The sequence below is a fragment of the Lithobates pipiens genome, unplaced genomic scaffold (assembly GCF_037356315.1).
Source record: "Lithobates pipiens isolate NorthernLeopardFrog02 unplaced genomic scaffold, aLitPip1_a1.2 Scaffold_19, whole genome shotgun sequence".
NCBI lineage: Eukaryota > Metazoa > Chordata > Amphibia > Anura > Ranidae > Lithobates > Lithobates pipiens.
Window position 1 is genome coordinate 574,262,787 of NW_027507764.1, and position 14,553 is coordinate 574,277,339.

The 14,553-nt window shown below is 45.2% G+C and overlaps 1 protein-coding gene across 1 annotated transcript in view; it reads right to left on the reverse strand.

The window, feature by feature from the left end:
* Nucleotides 1–14,553, reverse strand: part of LOC143998112 (collagen alpha-1(XXII) chain-like) — a 393,374-nt gene that overhangs the window by 311 nt on the left and 378,510 nt on the right. The window contains exons 27-29 of the mRNA XM_077493857.1: nucleotides 7,766–7,819; nucleotides 2,316–2,369; nucleotides 1,720–1,764 (exon numbers count right to left, since the gene is read on the reverse strand). Coding sequence (XP_077349983.1) covers nucleotides 1,720–1,764; nucleotides 2,316–2,369; nucleotides 7,766–7,819 — 153 coding nt within the window. The remainder of the gene's footprint in view (nucleotides 1–1,719; nucleotides 1,765–2,315; nucleotides 2,370–7,765; nucleotides 7,820–14,553) is intronic.

Consider the following 14,553-nt stretch of genomic DNA (forward strand, 5'->3'; position numbering starts at 1 on the left):
TGGGGCACTATTCCTCCCACTGACACCAATGATGGGGCACTATTCCTCCCACTTATACCAAAGATGGGGCGCTATTCCTCCCACTGACACCAATGGTGGGGCACCATTCTTTCCACTAATACCAATGATGGGGCACTATTCCTCCCACTGACACCAATGATGGGGCACCATTCTTTCCACTAATACCAATGATGGGGCACTACTCCTCTCACTGATACCAATGATGGGGCATTATTCATCCCACTGATACCAATGATGGGGCACTACTCCTCTCACTGATACCAATGATGGGGCACTACTCCTCCCACTGATACCAATGATGGGGCACTACTCCTCCCACTGATACCAATGATGGGGCACTATTCCTCCCACTTATACCAATAATGGGGCAATATTCCTCCCACTTATACCAATGATGGGGCACTATTCCTCCCACTGATACCAATGATGGGGCACTATTCCTCCCACTGATACTAATAATGGGGCACTATTCTTTCCCACTGACAGCAGGATGTTTTCTTCTCCCACTGACAGCTGTGGCCCTTTGCATAAAAAAGTTTGGAGACCCCTGAACTAGATGGACTGTTGTGTCTCCTTTCACAAAGCGACACAAGAGGGCGCAATCTAAGCCTTGGCTGAGGGCGCCTTCCTGCTGCCACATATCTACTTCTCCCTCTGGCTCATACTCCTGAGCACATCGTGATCGGTCCGGTGGATGACAGCTTTGGTGTTTTCTACAGACACTTTTTACTCAACAACATGTGAGTGGCCACTTGTTTTGCCCTTATTAATCAAGACAAACTTATTGCACTTAGATTGCGCCCTCTTGTGTCTCTTTGTGCTATCACAGGTACTCCTAACTGCTGAGGCGCTGCATTAGGTCTACTAAACAAGCCAGCTGAATTAACCCTTTATATACTTGTTTCAGATGTGATAATTTGTTCAACCTGGACACTATAGAGTGGGGAGATTTCTGGTTACTTTATGCTGATTAGTGGAGCTATAACATGTTTTTTTACCTGTGTCTTCTTTTAACCTAACTATGTAACACTGCACAGGACACAGCTGCATTTCTGGCAGGATCAAGAGGTATATTTTTAACATATTTAACCAATATAACAAAAGGCTTTGAATTATATATATATATATATATATATATATATATATATATTTCTGTACATATTTCGGAGGTGGATTTTATTTAATGAGCCAATCAGAAGATGATAAGATGACACCCCCTGTCATCCTTCCTTAGACCCAAGAAATAGAGAAAAAATAAATGCCCCATTCACACAGTTGGACATTCCGACCACAAAATCCGTCTGATTTTTTTCCAACGGATTTTGCCCAAAACTTGTCTTGCATACGCACGGTCGCACAAAGTTGTCGGAAAATCCGATCGTTCGGAACGCGGTGACGAAAAACACGTACGACGGGACTACGTAGAGGCCAGTCGCCAATAGCTTTGGTCTCCAAATTTTTTCGGAGCATGCGTGGCACTTTGTGCCTCGGAATTCTCTACACATGATCGGAAAAAGTGAAGATTGAATTTTAGATCCTGCTCTCAGACTTTTTCTGTCGGAAATTCCGACAGAAAAATTTCCGATAGAGCCCGCACACGATCGGATTTTCCGACAACTTAATCCGATCGGACTTTTTCCATTGGAATTTCCAACTGTGTGTGTATGGGGCATAAGAACAAAGACTGACAAATGTTACCTTCCATCCATGGGTACCGGGGAGTCCCTGCTCACCATGTTGGCCCTGGAAAAGACAGTTATATTTATTAAAGGTACGTATATAACACTGTCAATATTACACAGAACTTTAAATACAGTATATCAATGGAGGCTGGTGTTTTTTTTTGGTGTTTTTTTGGGGGGGGGCAAACAATGTACTGACAGCCACCCACCCGCATAACCCTTGGGCGGTCCATCAGGTTACCAGCCCGGCACTTACCCCATCAATGGCACTGATAGTGCTTCCCTCCGGGCGGTACGGCTTCGCCTGCATCATGGTGACCGTGCATTTCCTCCTTGGCCAACAGGATCTCTTCTCCTTTCAGCCAATCAGGAACCAGGTCTCAAGACCTGGTTCCTGATTGGCCTGGAAGAAATTTTAGTGTGACAATAGCGAATAATATTCATTTGCTATTGTCACACAACTGGGTGGGCTCGGGGCGCAGTGAAATGTGAAAATGCACCAAAAGAAAAAAGTTGGGCTTTAAGCTGCTCTGCTGTGTACACTTGTGATAACCAGGATTGGGGAGACAATTTCCATTTTCTTTCATGTTTTATCGCACAAGATATGGTTACCTTAGGGCCAACTTGTCCAGGAATTCCATCCAAGCCACGCTCACCCTGTTCACCCTGTGAGGGAGTCGGACAAGATAGATGTCAGTGAGACAGGTTTGCCAAAACAACATCCAAGTCTAGAAAATGCAACAGTTAAAACTGAACTCTGGGATGATCAAATATTGTCTAAATCCATTCATTGTGTGTACTCTTCATTGAATGTTGGTGTACCTTGTGTATTTCTTTCACATCTGTGCAGTAATCCAGTGCGACACTTTACCTCTGTGCAGGAGCTTGTTGGCAGACGCAGTTAGCTTGCCTGGCACTAGATGGCTCTGTTCCCATTACAGTATGGTAAATGGAAAGTTGTAATTGGGTGTTAGCTCCCCTTTTAAAGAAATCCTTCCTCTATTGATGTAATGGGTGGGGTTAAAGTGGTTGTAAACCCTTACAAACCACTTTGACCTACAGGTAAGCCTAGATTAAGGCTTACCTGTAGGTCCAAGAAATATCTCCTAAACCTACACGGTTTAGGAGATATTTGCCGAAAGACACGCCGCTGTCAACGGCAATATGCCGCGAGTGGCAGCTCCCGTGCGCATGCGTGGGAGTGACATCATCGCGGCTTCTCCGAATGACAATGGAGGAGCAGTGAGACCCACCGAGAAGATGGACGCTCCGGACTACAGGGGACATCGGTGACTTCGCTGGCTCCTGTGTCAGGTAAGTGACACATAATGGACTACTATGCGATGCACATTAGTCCATTATGCTTTACCTTTGCAGAGAATCAAAGAGGAAGTAAACTCATCAGGGTTTACTTCCTCTTTAATGCCCTTATAAATTCCAGCAGTGAGTGGAGCCCAGGGTAGACAGGACATGGGAGCCAAACATCAAGGAAAAACAGGTGTGTAGGCCTTCCCACATAACAGCTCTGCCGGTGCTTAGACCTTTACCGACATCTCCAGCATACTAAGATAAGGAAAAGGATGGTCGGCACTCAGGATGACTTTATTGAAAAAATATGTACAATGCTGTAAAAGTCATGACTAAGTACTAATGTCCGAAATGCATAGACTGTTTTTGCTGCATTGTACATATTACATACATACAAGGAAAATCACTTTTTGGCTGTCATCCTGAGTGCCAACCATCACTTTCCTTATCATGGGAGCCAAACAACCCTGAGCCATCAAGATGTAGTCTCTTGCAATGCTGATCGAAAGGGCACTTTGCAGGGCTTAAGTCCCAAGTGAGGTGGTACAGGGCATGGGAGAATTAGCTGTAGTCTCCCTGTCTCCCTTTGCAGAGGGATGCCTAATGCCACAGACTAGGTCCGACGGGATCAGTCCGTTGGACAATCCGATCGTGTGTGGGCTAGTCCGGTCGTTTAAAAAAAAAAAAAAATCAGACAGACTTAGAAATAGAACATGTTTCACATCTATCCGACGGACTGAAATCAGGAAAACCGCTTGTCTGTGTACTAGTCCAACAGACCAAATATAACGCAAGGGCAGATATTGGCTACTGGCTATGTTTAGTCCGTTTACGTCATCACATTCAAAACAAACAGACTTTCGACCAGACTTAGTCCGTTCATGTGTTACCAAGTCCATTTGTTCGGAAAGTCAGTCGTAACTCCTCTGAAAGTTCTTTGGGAGGACCGTAGGACCTAGTCTGACGCAAAGTCCGGTCATGTGTATGCAGCATAAGGCCTTGGAGGACTGTACAGGATCCTCCTTACAAGTAATGGTGTAAGACTAAGAATGAGTGCTATTTGGGAGGGGAGCGGGCCTGGCAGGGCAGAACTATAGGAGGGACATTGGGAAGAGATTGAAATACTAACAGAAGCACCTTGTTCTCCTTGACCCTCATTTGCAGGTCATGTGACCTGGTGATGGAAGCCATATGCTGTGGACTTAGTATATGTAGGGAGGCGCTCCCAATTCTGTGGTGCTTCTCAGGAGAGGAATTGAGGTGTAGAGGAAAGGTGGCTTCAAAAATATGTACTTGTGCTCTGCCCTGAAATGACTGCTAGATACCAAGCTGGACCAGTGGAACAATGTAAATATATCTATACCTCGAATTATTATTTAAATATTAAATGTCCAGAGCAGCCTTTTTAAACCTTTTCAACACAGAGGAACCCTTGAAATAACTTTGCGGGCTCAGGGAACCCCTGCTAAAAATGACTATATCTACAACTCATGATATATTAGTGTGATGATCAGTGGGAAGAATGCTCCTTACACTTGTGGTCATTGGAAAGAATTACCCCCTTACAGATAACTAAAAAGATCAATGGTGTCAGTGGGAACTTGTCTGAGAGGCAGAAATCGCTCATTGCTTGAGGAACCCCTAGAAACCTCTGGAGGAACCCTAGGGTTTCATGGAACTCTGGTTGAGAAACCCTGGTCCACAGCATGGTTTTAGGTTCACAACAACTGTTATGGCACACCAACAGTCACAAACTGTGTAAAAGTGGCTTTTTCTTGGTCTTCACCCCAACATGTTTCGTCCAGTTTGGTGGCTTAATAATACAGTTTGTAAACCTTACATGTGCTGCATTCTGCGCCAGAGTCTCTGGTAGTATGTCCATGTGATATGTTTCAGAAAGGAAAAATTACAGTACAGCGTGAGAAAATGCACTTTACTGTGTGGACATTCCTTTATTCTCTAATATTATAGGTCTCAGGCTGGGGATGTCATGAGTGGGCCTCAGACCAGACGTATGACACAACATGGTGGTAGGTTAATTCAACAAAAGGTAAGTGGCTGTCTTATCCAAGACAAAGCAGAGTGAGGAACTTTCATAGTTTATCGCAGTCACAAACTGTGTCAAAGTGGCTCCGCTTGGTCTCTACCCACTGAAAAACCCCTCCAACGTGTTTTCTCCAGTTTGGGGCTTATTCATAGAGTTCATAAACCTTACATGTGGCGTCCTGCACCAAAGACTCTGGTAGTATGTCCATGTGATATGTCGTGAAATAATTCCGGCCACTCCCACCATTCAATGATAGGGCAATATTCCTTCCACTAACACCAAAAATGGGGCATATTTCTCCCAGTAACACAAATTATGGGGGTTGATTCCTAACCGTGATATCAAGGATGGGGCACTATTCCTAACCATGATACCTAGGATGGGGCACTATTCCTAACCGTGATACCAAGGATAAGGCACTATACCTGTGATATCAAGGATGGGGCACTATTCCTAACCGTGATACCATGGATGGGGCACTATTCCTAACCGTGATACCAAGGATAGGGCACTATACCTGTGATATCAAGGATGGGGCACTATTCCTAACTGTGATACCATGGATGGGGCACTATTCCTAACCGTGATACCAAGGATAGGGCACTATACCTGTGATATCAAGGATGGGGCACTATTCCTAACTGTGATATCAAGGATGGGGCACTATTACTAACCGTGATACCAAGGATGGGGCACTATTCCTAACCGTGATACCAAGGATAGGGTACTATACCTGTGATACCAAGGATGGGGCACTATTCCGAACCATGATACCAAGGATGGGGCACTATTTTACCTGTTTTATACTCCCACTGGTGACAGTCCAGCCCCCCTAAAATCTAAAGGACAATGAACTGGACCTTTATTTAGAAAGTTTGGAGACCCTTGGTTTATTGTAAAGTTATTGCTCTGGGGTGTATAAAACTGTTCACATCTAAGAGGTGCTGGGCATGCCACATTACACATAACAAGCTGCATGTCTGACCTCATGCTGTGCACAGTGGTGTGAAAAGAACAATTAGATTCAATTTCTGGGAGCCTTGGAAATGTAGTTCGCAGCCAGTTGATGCCATATGGAAAATTAGATGTTTTTGGGGCATTGTAGAAAATGTATGGCCGTCTGCAGACTAAAAAACCAAGCTAATGTTCACCTGTAATTCAATCATATACAACATATCTGTTTTTAACGGGCGTGCAATTTCTTTATTTTTTTATTATTCAAAAAAAATAATAAAAAAAAGAAGTACATCATATTCACTAAAAAAGACCTTATGAGTCAGCTATCATTATTTGAACATATATGGTACCATGCACCTCTCTCTCTCTCTGATTTCTATTCTCTACTCTCAATTGAATACTTCCAACCACCACACCGATCACGCTTAGGTTTCCAAGTGGGAGATAGACCTCTTTTGCACCAGAGATAGAGCAGATTGGTTGCAAATCTGGGCCACAATAGCCTCTTGCTCTAATAATGTGAATGCTATCAAGTCTGCATTCAAAACAGTTACCAGATGGTACCTGGTTCCATCACGAGTAGCCAACTTTCAGCCTTCCCATTCAGCCTTCCCATAATGGACTGTTCTTTTGTGGCTGTCCAATGCCAGCTGAGATTTTACGTACCTGGTGGACATGTTCCATGCTCGCACGGTCTTGGACCAAGGTTCAGAAGCTCCTTCATCCTTTTTTTAATTGTCCTCTCCCCAGAGATCCTTGACATGTATTATTATGCCGCGCACACACGGTTGGACTTGCCAACAGGATAACCTCTGTCGGCATTTCCGATGGAAAAATTTAGAACATGTTCTCTATCTAAGTCCGTTGGAAATTCCGACAGGAAAAGTCCGATGGGGCATACACACGGTCGGAATATCGGACCAAAAGCTCCCATCAGATTTTTTCTGTCGGAAATTCCATCCGTGTGTACACGGCATCGCACCTTAAATCCGATTTTACTAAAGCCAAGTTCAAATTGGTGACCTACATTTGGTTAGCGGCAAAACAGACCATTGCCAAGGCCTGGAAGAAACGATTTGTTTCCTTTGTGGAAGGTCATCAGCGGGTCGATGGGTTCTTTATTCATGAGAAATTGACCAGCATCCTATTGGACACGCAAAATAAATTCTCCGAAATATGAAGCCCGTGGGTTCAATATGCTCATCTGTCATTGTCCTTGGAGAGCTATACCTCATTATAGTAGTCCAGATTTGAGGTGCTGGTTTTGGGCATCCCCGACGCTCACTCCCCTTCCCCTTATCCTACCTCTCTCTCCCATCCTCCTACTGTGGACATCCTTCCATAATCCTTTCTTCTTTCCTTATTTCCTTGTTGCAGATTTTGTTGTCGGTTCAGACTTGACGTCTGGCCCTGCTTATTGTTTTGCGGCCTGTAGAGATATTACCTAGTTCATCGATACCGACTCTAACTTGCAGGTTACATGTGTTGTTTGTTATTATGCTATTATGTTATATTGTTGAATGTTTTTACGTTATCAGCAGCGACATTCTAGCTGTCTACTATATTCTTGACAATTTCAAAAAGTTCTCATATGCCATGTTTTGTACCTTTACATTTTTTTCAATAGAAATCTATTGAAAGTTGAAAAAAAAGAAGTACAATTATGCTACAACATTATTTAATTCTTTATCATTATTATTATCATCATCATTATTATTATTATTATTATCAACAAACTATGTCAACTCACCTTTTGTCCCGGTTTCCCATCGACACCATCTTTCCCGTCTTTGCCAGTAGATCCCTAAATGCAAAAAATTCCAATGATTATATATTTAATAGTTATAGCATATATGTATATCTTTATATAATCTTAAATTGAAAGATATCATTTACATGGGACAACATAAAAGTGAACCGAAACAAAAAAAATTAATAAAAAAAACTGTCATGGCTGAGCTCATACAAAGTTTACTAGTAATGCAGAGTGCCGTTCATCCAGCGTATGTGACTAATTCAGTCCCGCTATTAGTCCTCATGTTCTGTTGCTTTTCCATCTTCTACATTATCATCTTCTATATTTATCCAGGACAGGACTTCTGAGCATTATATATACCCACAATAACAACCGATTAATTCTCAGTCTTATTTCTATAGCTTTCATCCCTACACATTGAGAATAAAGTGTTTATAACAATCATGATATATTGAATTAACCAGGTGCGCCCTCTGCTGGAACGATAAAGTAAAACAGCTTCTTAAAATTAGAGTGGAACTATAATTTTGGATAGAGCAAGGAAGGGTTATAACCCTTGCTGGATGTTTTTTTTTTTTTTAACATCTGTGTCCCATTGCGGAGATTTCCCTTCACTTTCTGTCCCATAGCCAAACAGGAAGTGAGAGGAAATCCCTGCAAATTAAGGGAATTTCTTGGGGACCCCCCAGGTCAGCAGAACTAGTGTCCCCATTGGAGGATTTCGTCGCTATTACTTTTCTGGGGACAACCCAAAATTTGGGTAATTTCTCTTACTTTAGCGTTCAATGGTAATAATAAACAGGACCAATGGTGGGGGGGTGAATCTCCTTAATGGTGGCATAGAACGCAATAAAAACTGGCAGGTGTTCTAATCCATCTCCATCCTATTCAAAGCTAAAAAAAAAAGTTTTGCCTTTAGTTATACTTTAACCCTTGAGCTCTTTTTTAAACATTTCCAGCCTTTGCGGTCCATGGTGCTGTGTTACCCCATGAGCATTTCTGAATGGCATTTCATGCATTATAGTGCATTGCATTAAAGACGGCCTATTAAACCCATATAATGGCACTGAAAGGGTTAAAAACAACTCACGGTGAACAACCGTGAGCTTGCTTTAAAAACGTATCAGTTGGCTGTAAGCTGTAAAGCTTCCTAATCACTTTTACTGGCAGCAGAAATAGCAAGAGAACCCCCAATCCCAACCCCAACCCCCCCCCCAAACCCGCAGAGAGCCTGGGACCACCACTGAAAATAAAAATTACCTGGATGGCTGGTGGGGGGGGGGGGGGGGGGAGAACACAGAAGCCCCTTGGCTTTTTTGTTACATTACAGCTTTTAGTTCAATTTTTTTTTCTTAATTATATGTGATGGATCAGAACACAATAGTCTAAGTTGGTGAAATAAAATTAGAAAAATATATACATAAAACAATTTTTCAGAAGTCACATAATTAGTGAAATGATGTCCACCTGTGTGCAATCTAAGTGTCACATGATCTGTCATTACATAGACACACCTTTTTGAAAGGCCCCAGAGGCTGCAACACCTAAGCAAGAGGCACCACTAACCAAACACTGCCATGAAGACCAAGGAACTCTCCAAACAAGTAAGGGACAATGTTGTTGAGAAGTACAAGTCAGGGTTAGGTTATAAAAAAAATATCCAAATCTTTGATGATCCCTAGGAGCGCCATCAAATCTATCATAACCAAATGGAAAGAACATGGCACAACAGCAAACCTGCCAAGAGACGGCCGCACACCAAAACTCACAGACCGGGCAAGGAGGGCATTAATCAGAGAGGCGGCACAGAGACCTAAGGTAACCCTGGAGGAGATGCAGAGTTCCACAGCAGAGACTGGAGTATCTGTACATAGGAGGACAATAAGCCGTACGCTCCATAGAGTTGGGCTTCATGGCAGAGTGGCCAGAAGAAAGACATTACTTTCAGAAAAAAACAAAATGGCACGTTTTGAGTTTGCAAAAAGGCATGTGGGAGACTCCCAAAATGTACAGAGGAAGGTGCTCTGGTCTGATGTATGGAGGAAGGTGCTCTGGTCTGATGTATGGAGGAAGGTGCTCTGGTCTGATGAGACTAAAATTGAACTTTGCGGCCATCAAAGAAAACGCTATGTCTGGCGCAAACCCAACACATCACCCAAAGAACACCATCCCCACTGTGAAACATGGTGGTGGCAGCATCATGCTGTGGGGATGTTTTTCAGCAGTCGGGACTGGCAAACTGGTCAGAGTTGATGGTGCTAAATACAGGGATAGTCTTGAGCAAAACCTGTACCACTCTGTGTGTGATTTGAGGCTAGGACGGAGGTTCACCTTCCAGCAGGACAATGACCCCAAACACACTGCTAAATCAACACTTGAGTGGTTTAAGGGGAAACATGTAAATGTGTTGGAATGGCCTAGTCAAAGCCCAGACCTCAATCCAATAGAAAATCTGTGGTCAGACAAGCACAAACCATCCAACTTGAAGGAGCTGGAGCAGTTTTGCAAGGAGGAATGGGCAAAAATCCCAGTGGTAAGATGTGGCAAGACTCATAGAGACTTATCCGAAGCGACTAATGCCCCGTACACACGAGAGGGATTAAGTCTGACAGACTTCCGACGGAGTTCTAGCGGAGTTCTAGCGGAGTTCCGCCGGAGTTCTGGCGGACTTTTCGACCGAACGGACTTGACCACACACCATCACACCAAACTCCGACGGAGTCGAACGTGATGACGTACGACTGGATTCGACGTAGGAAGTTCATAGACAGTAGCCAATAGCTGCCCTAGCGTCGGTTTTAGTCCGTCGGAGTAGCACACACACGAGCGAATTTTTCGAAGGGGACCGGGTCCGGCGGAGTTCCGTCGGGAAAATTTGAAGCATGCTTCATTTCTAAAGTCCGTCAGACTTTTGCGAAGCTAAAGTCCGTTGCAGCCCACACACGAGCGGATAGTCTGACGGACTCAGTCCGTCGGAGTTTGGATGTCGAAAAGTCCGCTCGTGTGTACGGGGCATTAGAGGTGTGATAGCCGCAAAAGGTGGATCTACAAAGTATTGACATTAGGGGGGTGAATAGTTATGCACATTGACCTTTTCTGTTATTTTATGCTATTTGTCGTTTGCTTCACAATAAAAAAAAAAAATCCTCAAAGTTGTGGGCATGTTCTGTAAATTAAATGATGCAAATCCTCAAACAATCCATGTTAATTCCAGGTTGTGAGGCAACAAAACACGAAAAATGCCAAGAGGGGGGTGAATACTTTTGCAAGACACTGTATGCCCCATTGGCCAGATGCATATCCAGAACTGCTGGTGTATGGTGCAAATATAACCTAATAATACAGAGACCTTTATTGAGAATTCCATATCGTTGTTCCAGGTATTTTGGTCATCATCAGTGCAGTGTTCGGTTACCATGAAGTAGGACTTGGGACCCAACAAGACAGTATAACCAAATGTCATGGCCCCGCCCACTGTCATGAAAGGAGGAATATCCCTCTCATTTTTGGGATATGTGATGGAATGAGACTCGTGAATACCTTCTATTCTAATGCCTCGTGCACACGATCAAACTATCCGGTGGAAAAGTCTGGCGGACTCAAGTCCACCGGACAATCCCCCCGTGTGTAGGCTCCAGTGGACTTTTTTTACCCAAAAGAAAGCCGGGCTCCTCCGCTAGTAAAAGAGCTAGCAGAAGATAGCGGAGGAGTCCGGCGAGAAGACCCCCGAAGACGGACAGAAGACCCCCCAGAGCTGTGCAATAAACTATTTGAACCCTTGTGTGTTGTGTTTTTTTTTACTTTTTTTAACAGGTGAATGGGTAAGGGTACATTGTACCCCATACTCATTCACATAGGGTGGGGGGCCGGTATCTGGGGGCCCCCTTATTAAAGGGGCATCCCCGATTCCAATAAGCCCCCCCCCCGCACGCAGACCCCGACAACCAACGGCTAGGGTTGTCGGGAAGAGGCCCTTGTCCTCATCAACATGGGGACAAGGTGCTTTGGGGTGGGGAGGCCGAGCGCCCCCCCTTCCCCAAGGCACCCGCCCGTGTTGAGGGCACGCGGCCTGGTATGGCTCAGGAGGGGGGCGCTCGCTCTCCCCCCCCTTTCCTGGCCGGCCAAGTAGCGTGCTCCGATAAGCGTCTGATGTGGACCGGGGGGGACCCCCACGCCGATTTTTTGGCTTAGGGGTTCCCCTTTAAGTCCATACCAGGTGACTGGGCCAGCGACGCCTCCTTCGCTGGCCCCGGCTACCTGGAGATGCGCTCAAAATGAGCGGACTTTTCTCCGCGTGTGTGGGCGAGTCCGTTCATTTCAAAAGTACAGCGGATAGTCTGGCGGACTTAGTACGCCGTATTAGTCCGCTGAAAAAGTGCCGTGTGTGGGCAAGTAGCTCATTCAGAAAGTCCGGCGGGAAGACCGCCAGACTAAGTCCGCCGGATAGTCGGCTACGTGAGTACGCGGCATAAGAAGGATTTACTGTTCTATGCGCTGATTTGGTTGGAGGGCTTTTTGATTCCTTTTGTCCCTTTCTCACCATGACCTGTCTGTTTATACTGTCCTGAAAGAGCCGGAAATGTGCACAGTGACTGACAGGTTCACTTTAAAGGGGCTTTGCATACAGTAATACCTTGGATTACGAGTAGGGATGAGCTTCGTGTTCGAGTCGAACGTACGTTCGACTCGAACATTGGCTGTTCGGCCGTTCGGCAAATTCCGAACGTTTGGGCCGTTCGCGTCAAAATTCGAGTGGCGCGCGCGGACCACAATGCACTGCGGTGGCGCAGTGCATTGCTGGCTCATGATTGGCCAAGCATGCACTGTGACCCCGCATGCTTGGCCAATCGTAGCGCCAGCAGCGAGGAGAGCCATGATTGGCCACAGGCATCCTGCCTGTGGCCAATCATAGCTCAGGCTGTGTAGTGCACGCCCCACACTATATAAGGCCGCCTTTGAGGCGGCATCGTGTAGTGTGTTAGCATCTGAAGCAGTGGGTGTTCTGTGTACCTTCAACACAGTACACACCGATCGTTTTTGGCTGATTTCCTATCTTGCTGCTGTGTAGTGGTTGTTGTCTGTGCCCTGACCGCAGTATACACCACTATATTCACCTCACCTATATAGCTAGCTAGTGATCTAGCTTTAACCACTTAACAACTGCCCATTGCCGATTAACGGCTTCAGGGCGGTTGTTTAACTCTGAGAGGCCGTTAATTAACGGCCTCCCAGAATTCTGCTCTCGCTCGCCCCCTGGGGCGCGCACTCGAGAGCATCCGTGACCGCCGGGTCCACAGGACCCAGCGCATCACGAATCACGGTAAACGGCCGCTCGTCGCGGCCGTTTACCACGTGATCACTCCGTCAAATGACGGAGTGATCACTTGTAAACAAACCGGCGTCATGTTATGACGCCGGTTCCTCCCTCCCCTCTCTGTACCGATCGGTACAGCGGAGGGGAAAGAGATCGGTGTCAGCAGCGATGTGGGCTGCATCTGCAGTGCCCACATCGCTGCTCACCGAATTTAACCCCTCAATTCCCTGCCAATACTCTGCAATACCAGTGCATACTCTGCAGTACCCTGCCATTACTCTGCAGTACCCCGCCATTACTCTGCAGTACCCCGCCATTATTCTGCAGTGCAGTACCCTGCCATTACTCTGCAGTACCCCCCATTACTCTGCAGTACCCCCCAATACTCTGCAGTACCCCCCAATACTCTGCAGTACCCGCCATTACTCTGCAGTACCCCGCCATTACTCTGCAGTGCAGTACCCTGCCATTACTCTGGAGTACCCTGCCATTACTCTGCAGTACCCCCCATTACTCTGCAGTAACCCCCATTACTCTGCAGTACCCTGCCATTACTCTGGAGTACCCCCCAATACTCTGCAGTACCCTGCTATTACTCTGTAGTACCCCGCCAATACCCCGCCAATACTCTGCAATACCCTGCCATAAATTGCCATACCCAGCCATACTCGGAGATACCCAGCCATACTCGGTGATACCCTGAAATACCCAGCCATAGACGCCCCCCACCCCTCACCGCCCTCCGGTGCTTCTACCAACTCGCCAACTTATTTTTTATTTCAGGCTTCCCAGCCTAGAGGTGAGATGTGGGGTCATATTGACCCCCCAGATTTCACTGTAAAGAGGACCTGTCACCCCATATTCCTATTACAAGGGATGTTTACATTCCTTGTAATAGGAATAAAAGTAATCAAAAATATATTTTTGGGGAAAAAAATGTCAAACTAAAATAAATAAAGTAAAATGAACAATAAAAAAAAAAATAAAAAAATTTAAAGCGCCCATGTCCCCATGTGCTCGCATGCAGAAGCGAACGCATGCATAAGCCCCGCCCACATATGAAAACGGTGTTCAAACCACACATGTGAGGTATCGCCGAGAACGTTAGAGCGAGAGCAATAATTCTAGTCCTAGACCTCCTCTGCAACTCAAAACATGTAACCAGTAAAAAAAAAATTTAACGTCGCCTATGGGGATTTTTTAAGTAGCGACGTTTGGCGCCATTCCACGGGCATGTGCAATTTTGAAGAGTGACATGTTTGATATCTATTTACTCAGCATAACTTAATCTTTCACTTTATGCAAACATTGGGCTAACTTTACTGTTTTTTTTGTTTGTTTTTTAAGCACAAAACTGTTTTTTCCCCCCAAAAAACGCGTTTGAAAAATTGCTGTGCAAATACCGTGTGAGATAAAAATTTGCAACGACCACCATTGTATTCTCCAGGGTCTTTTGGTATGCATATGC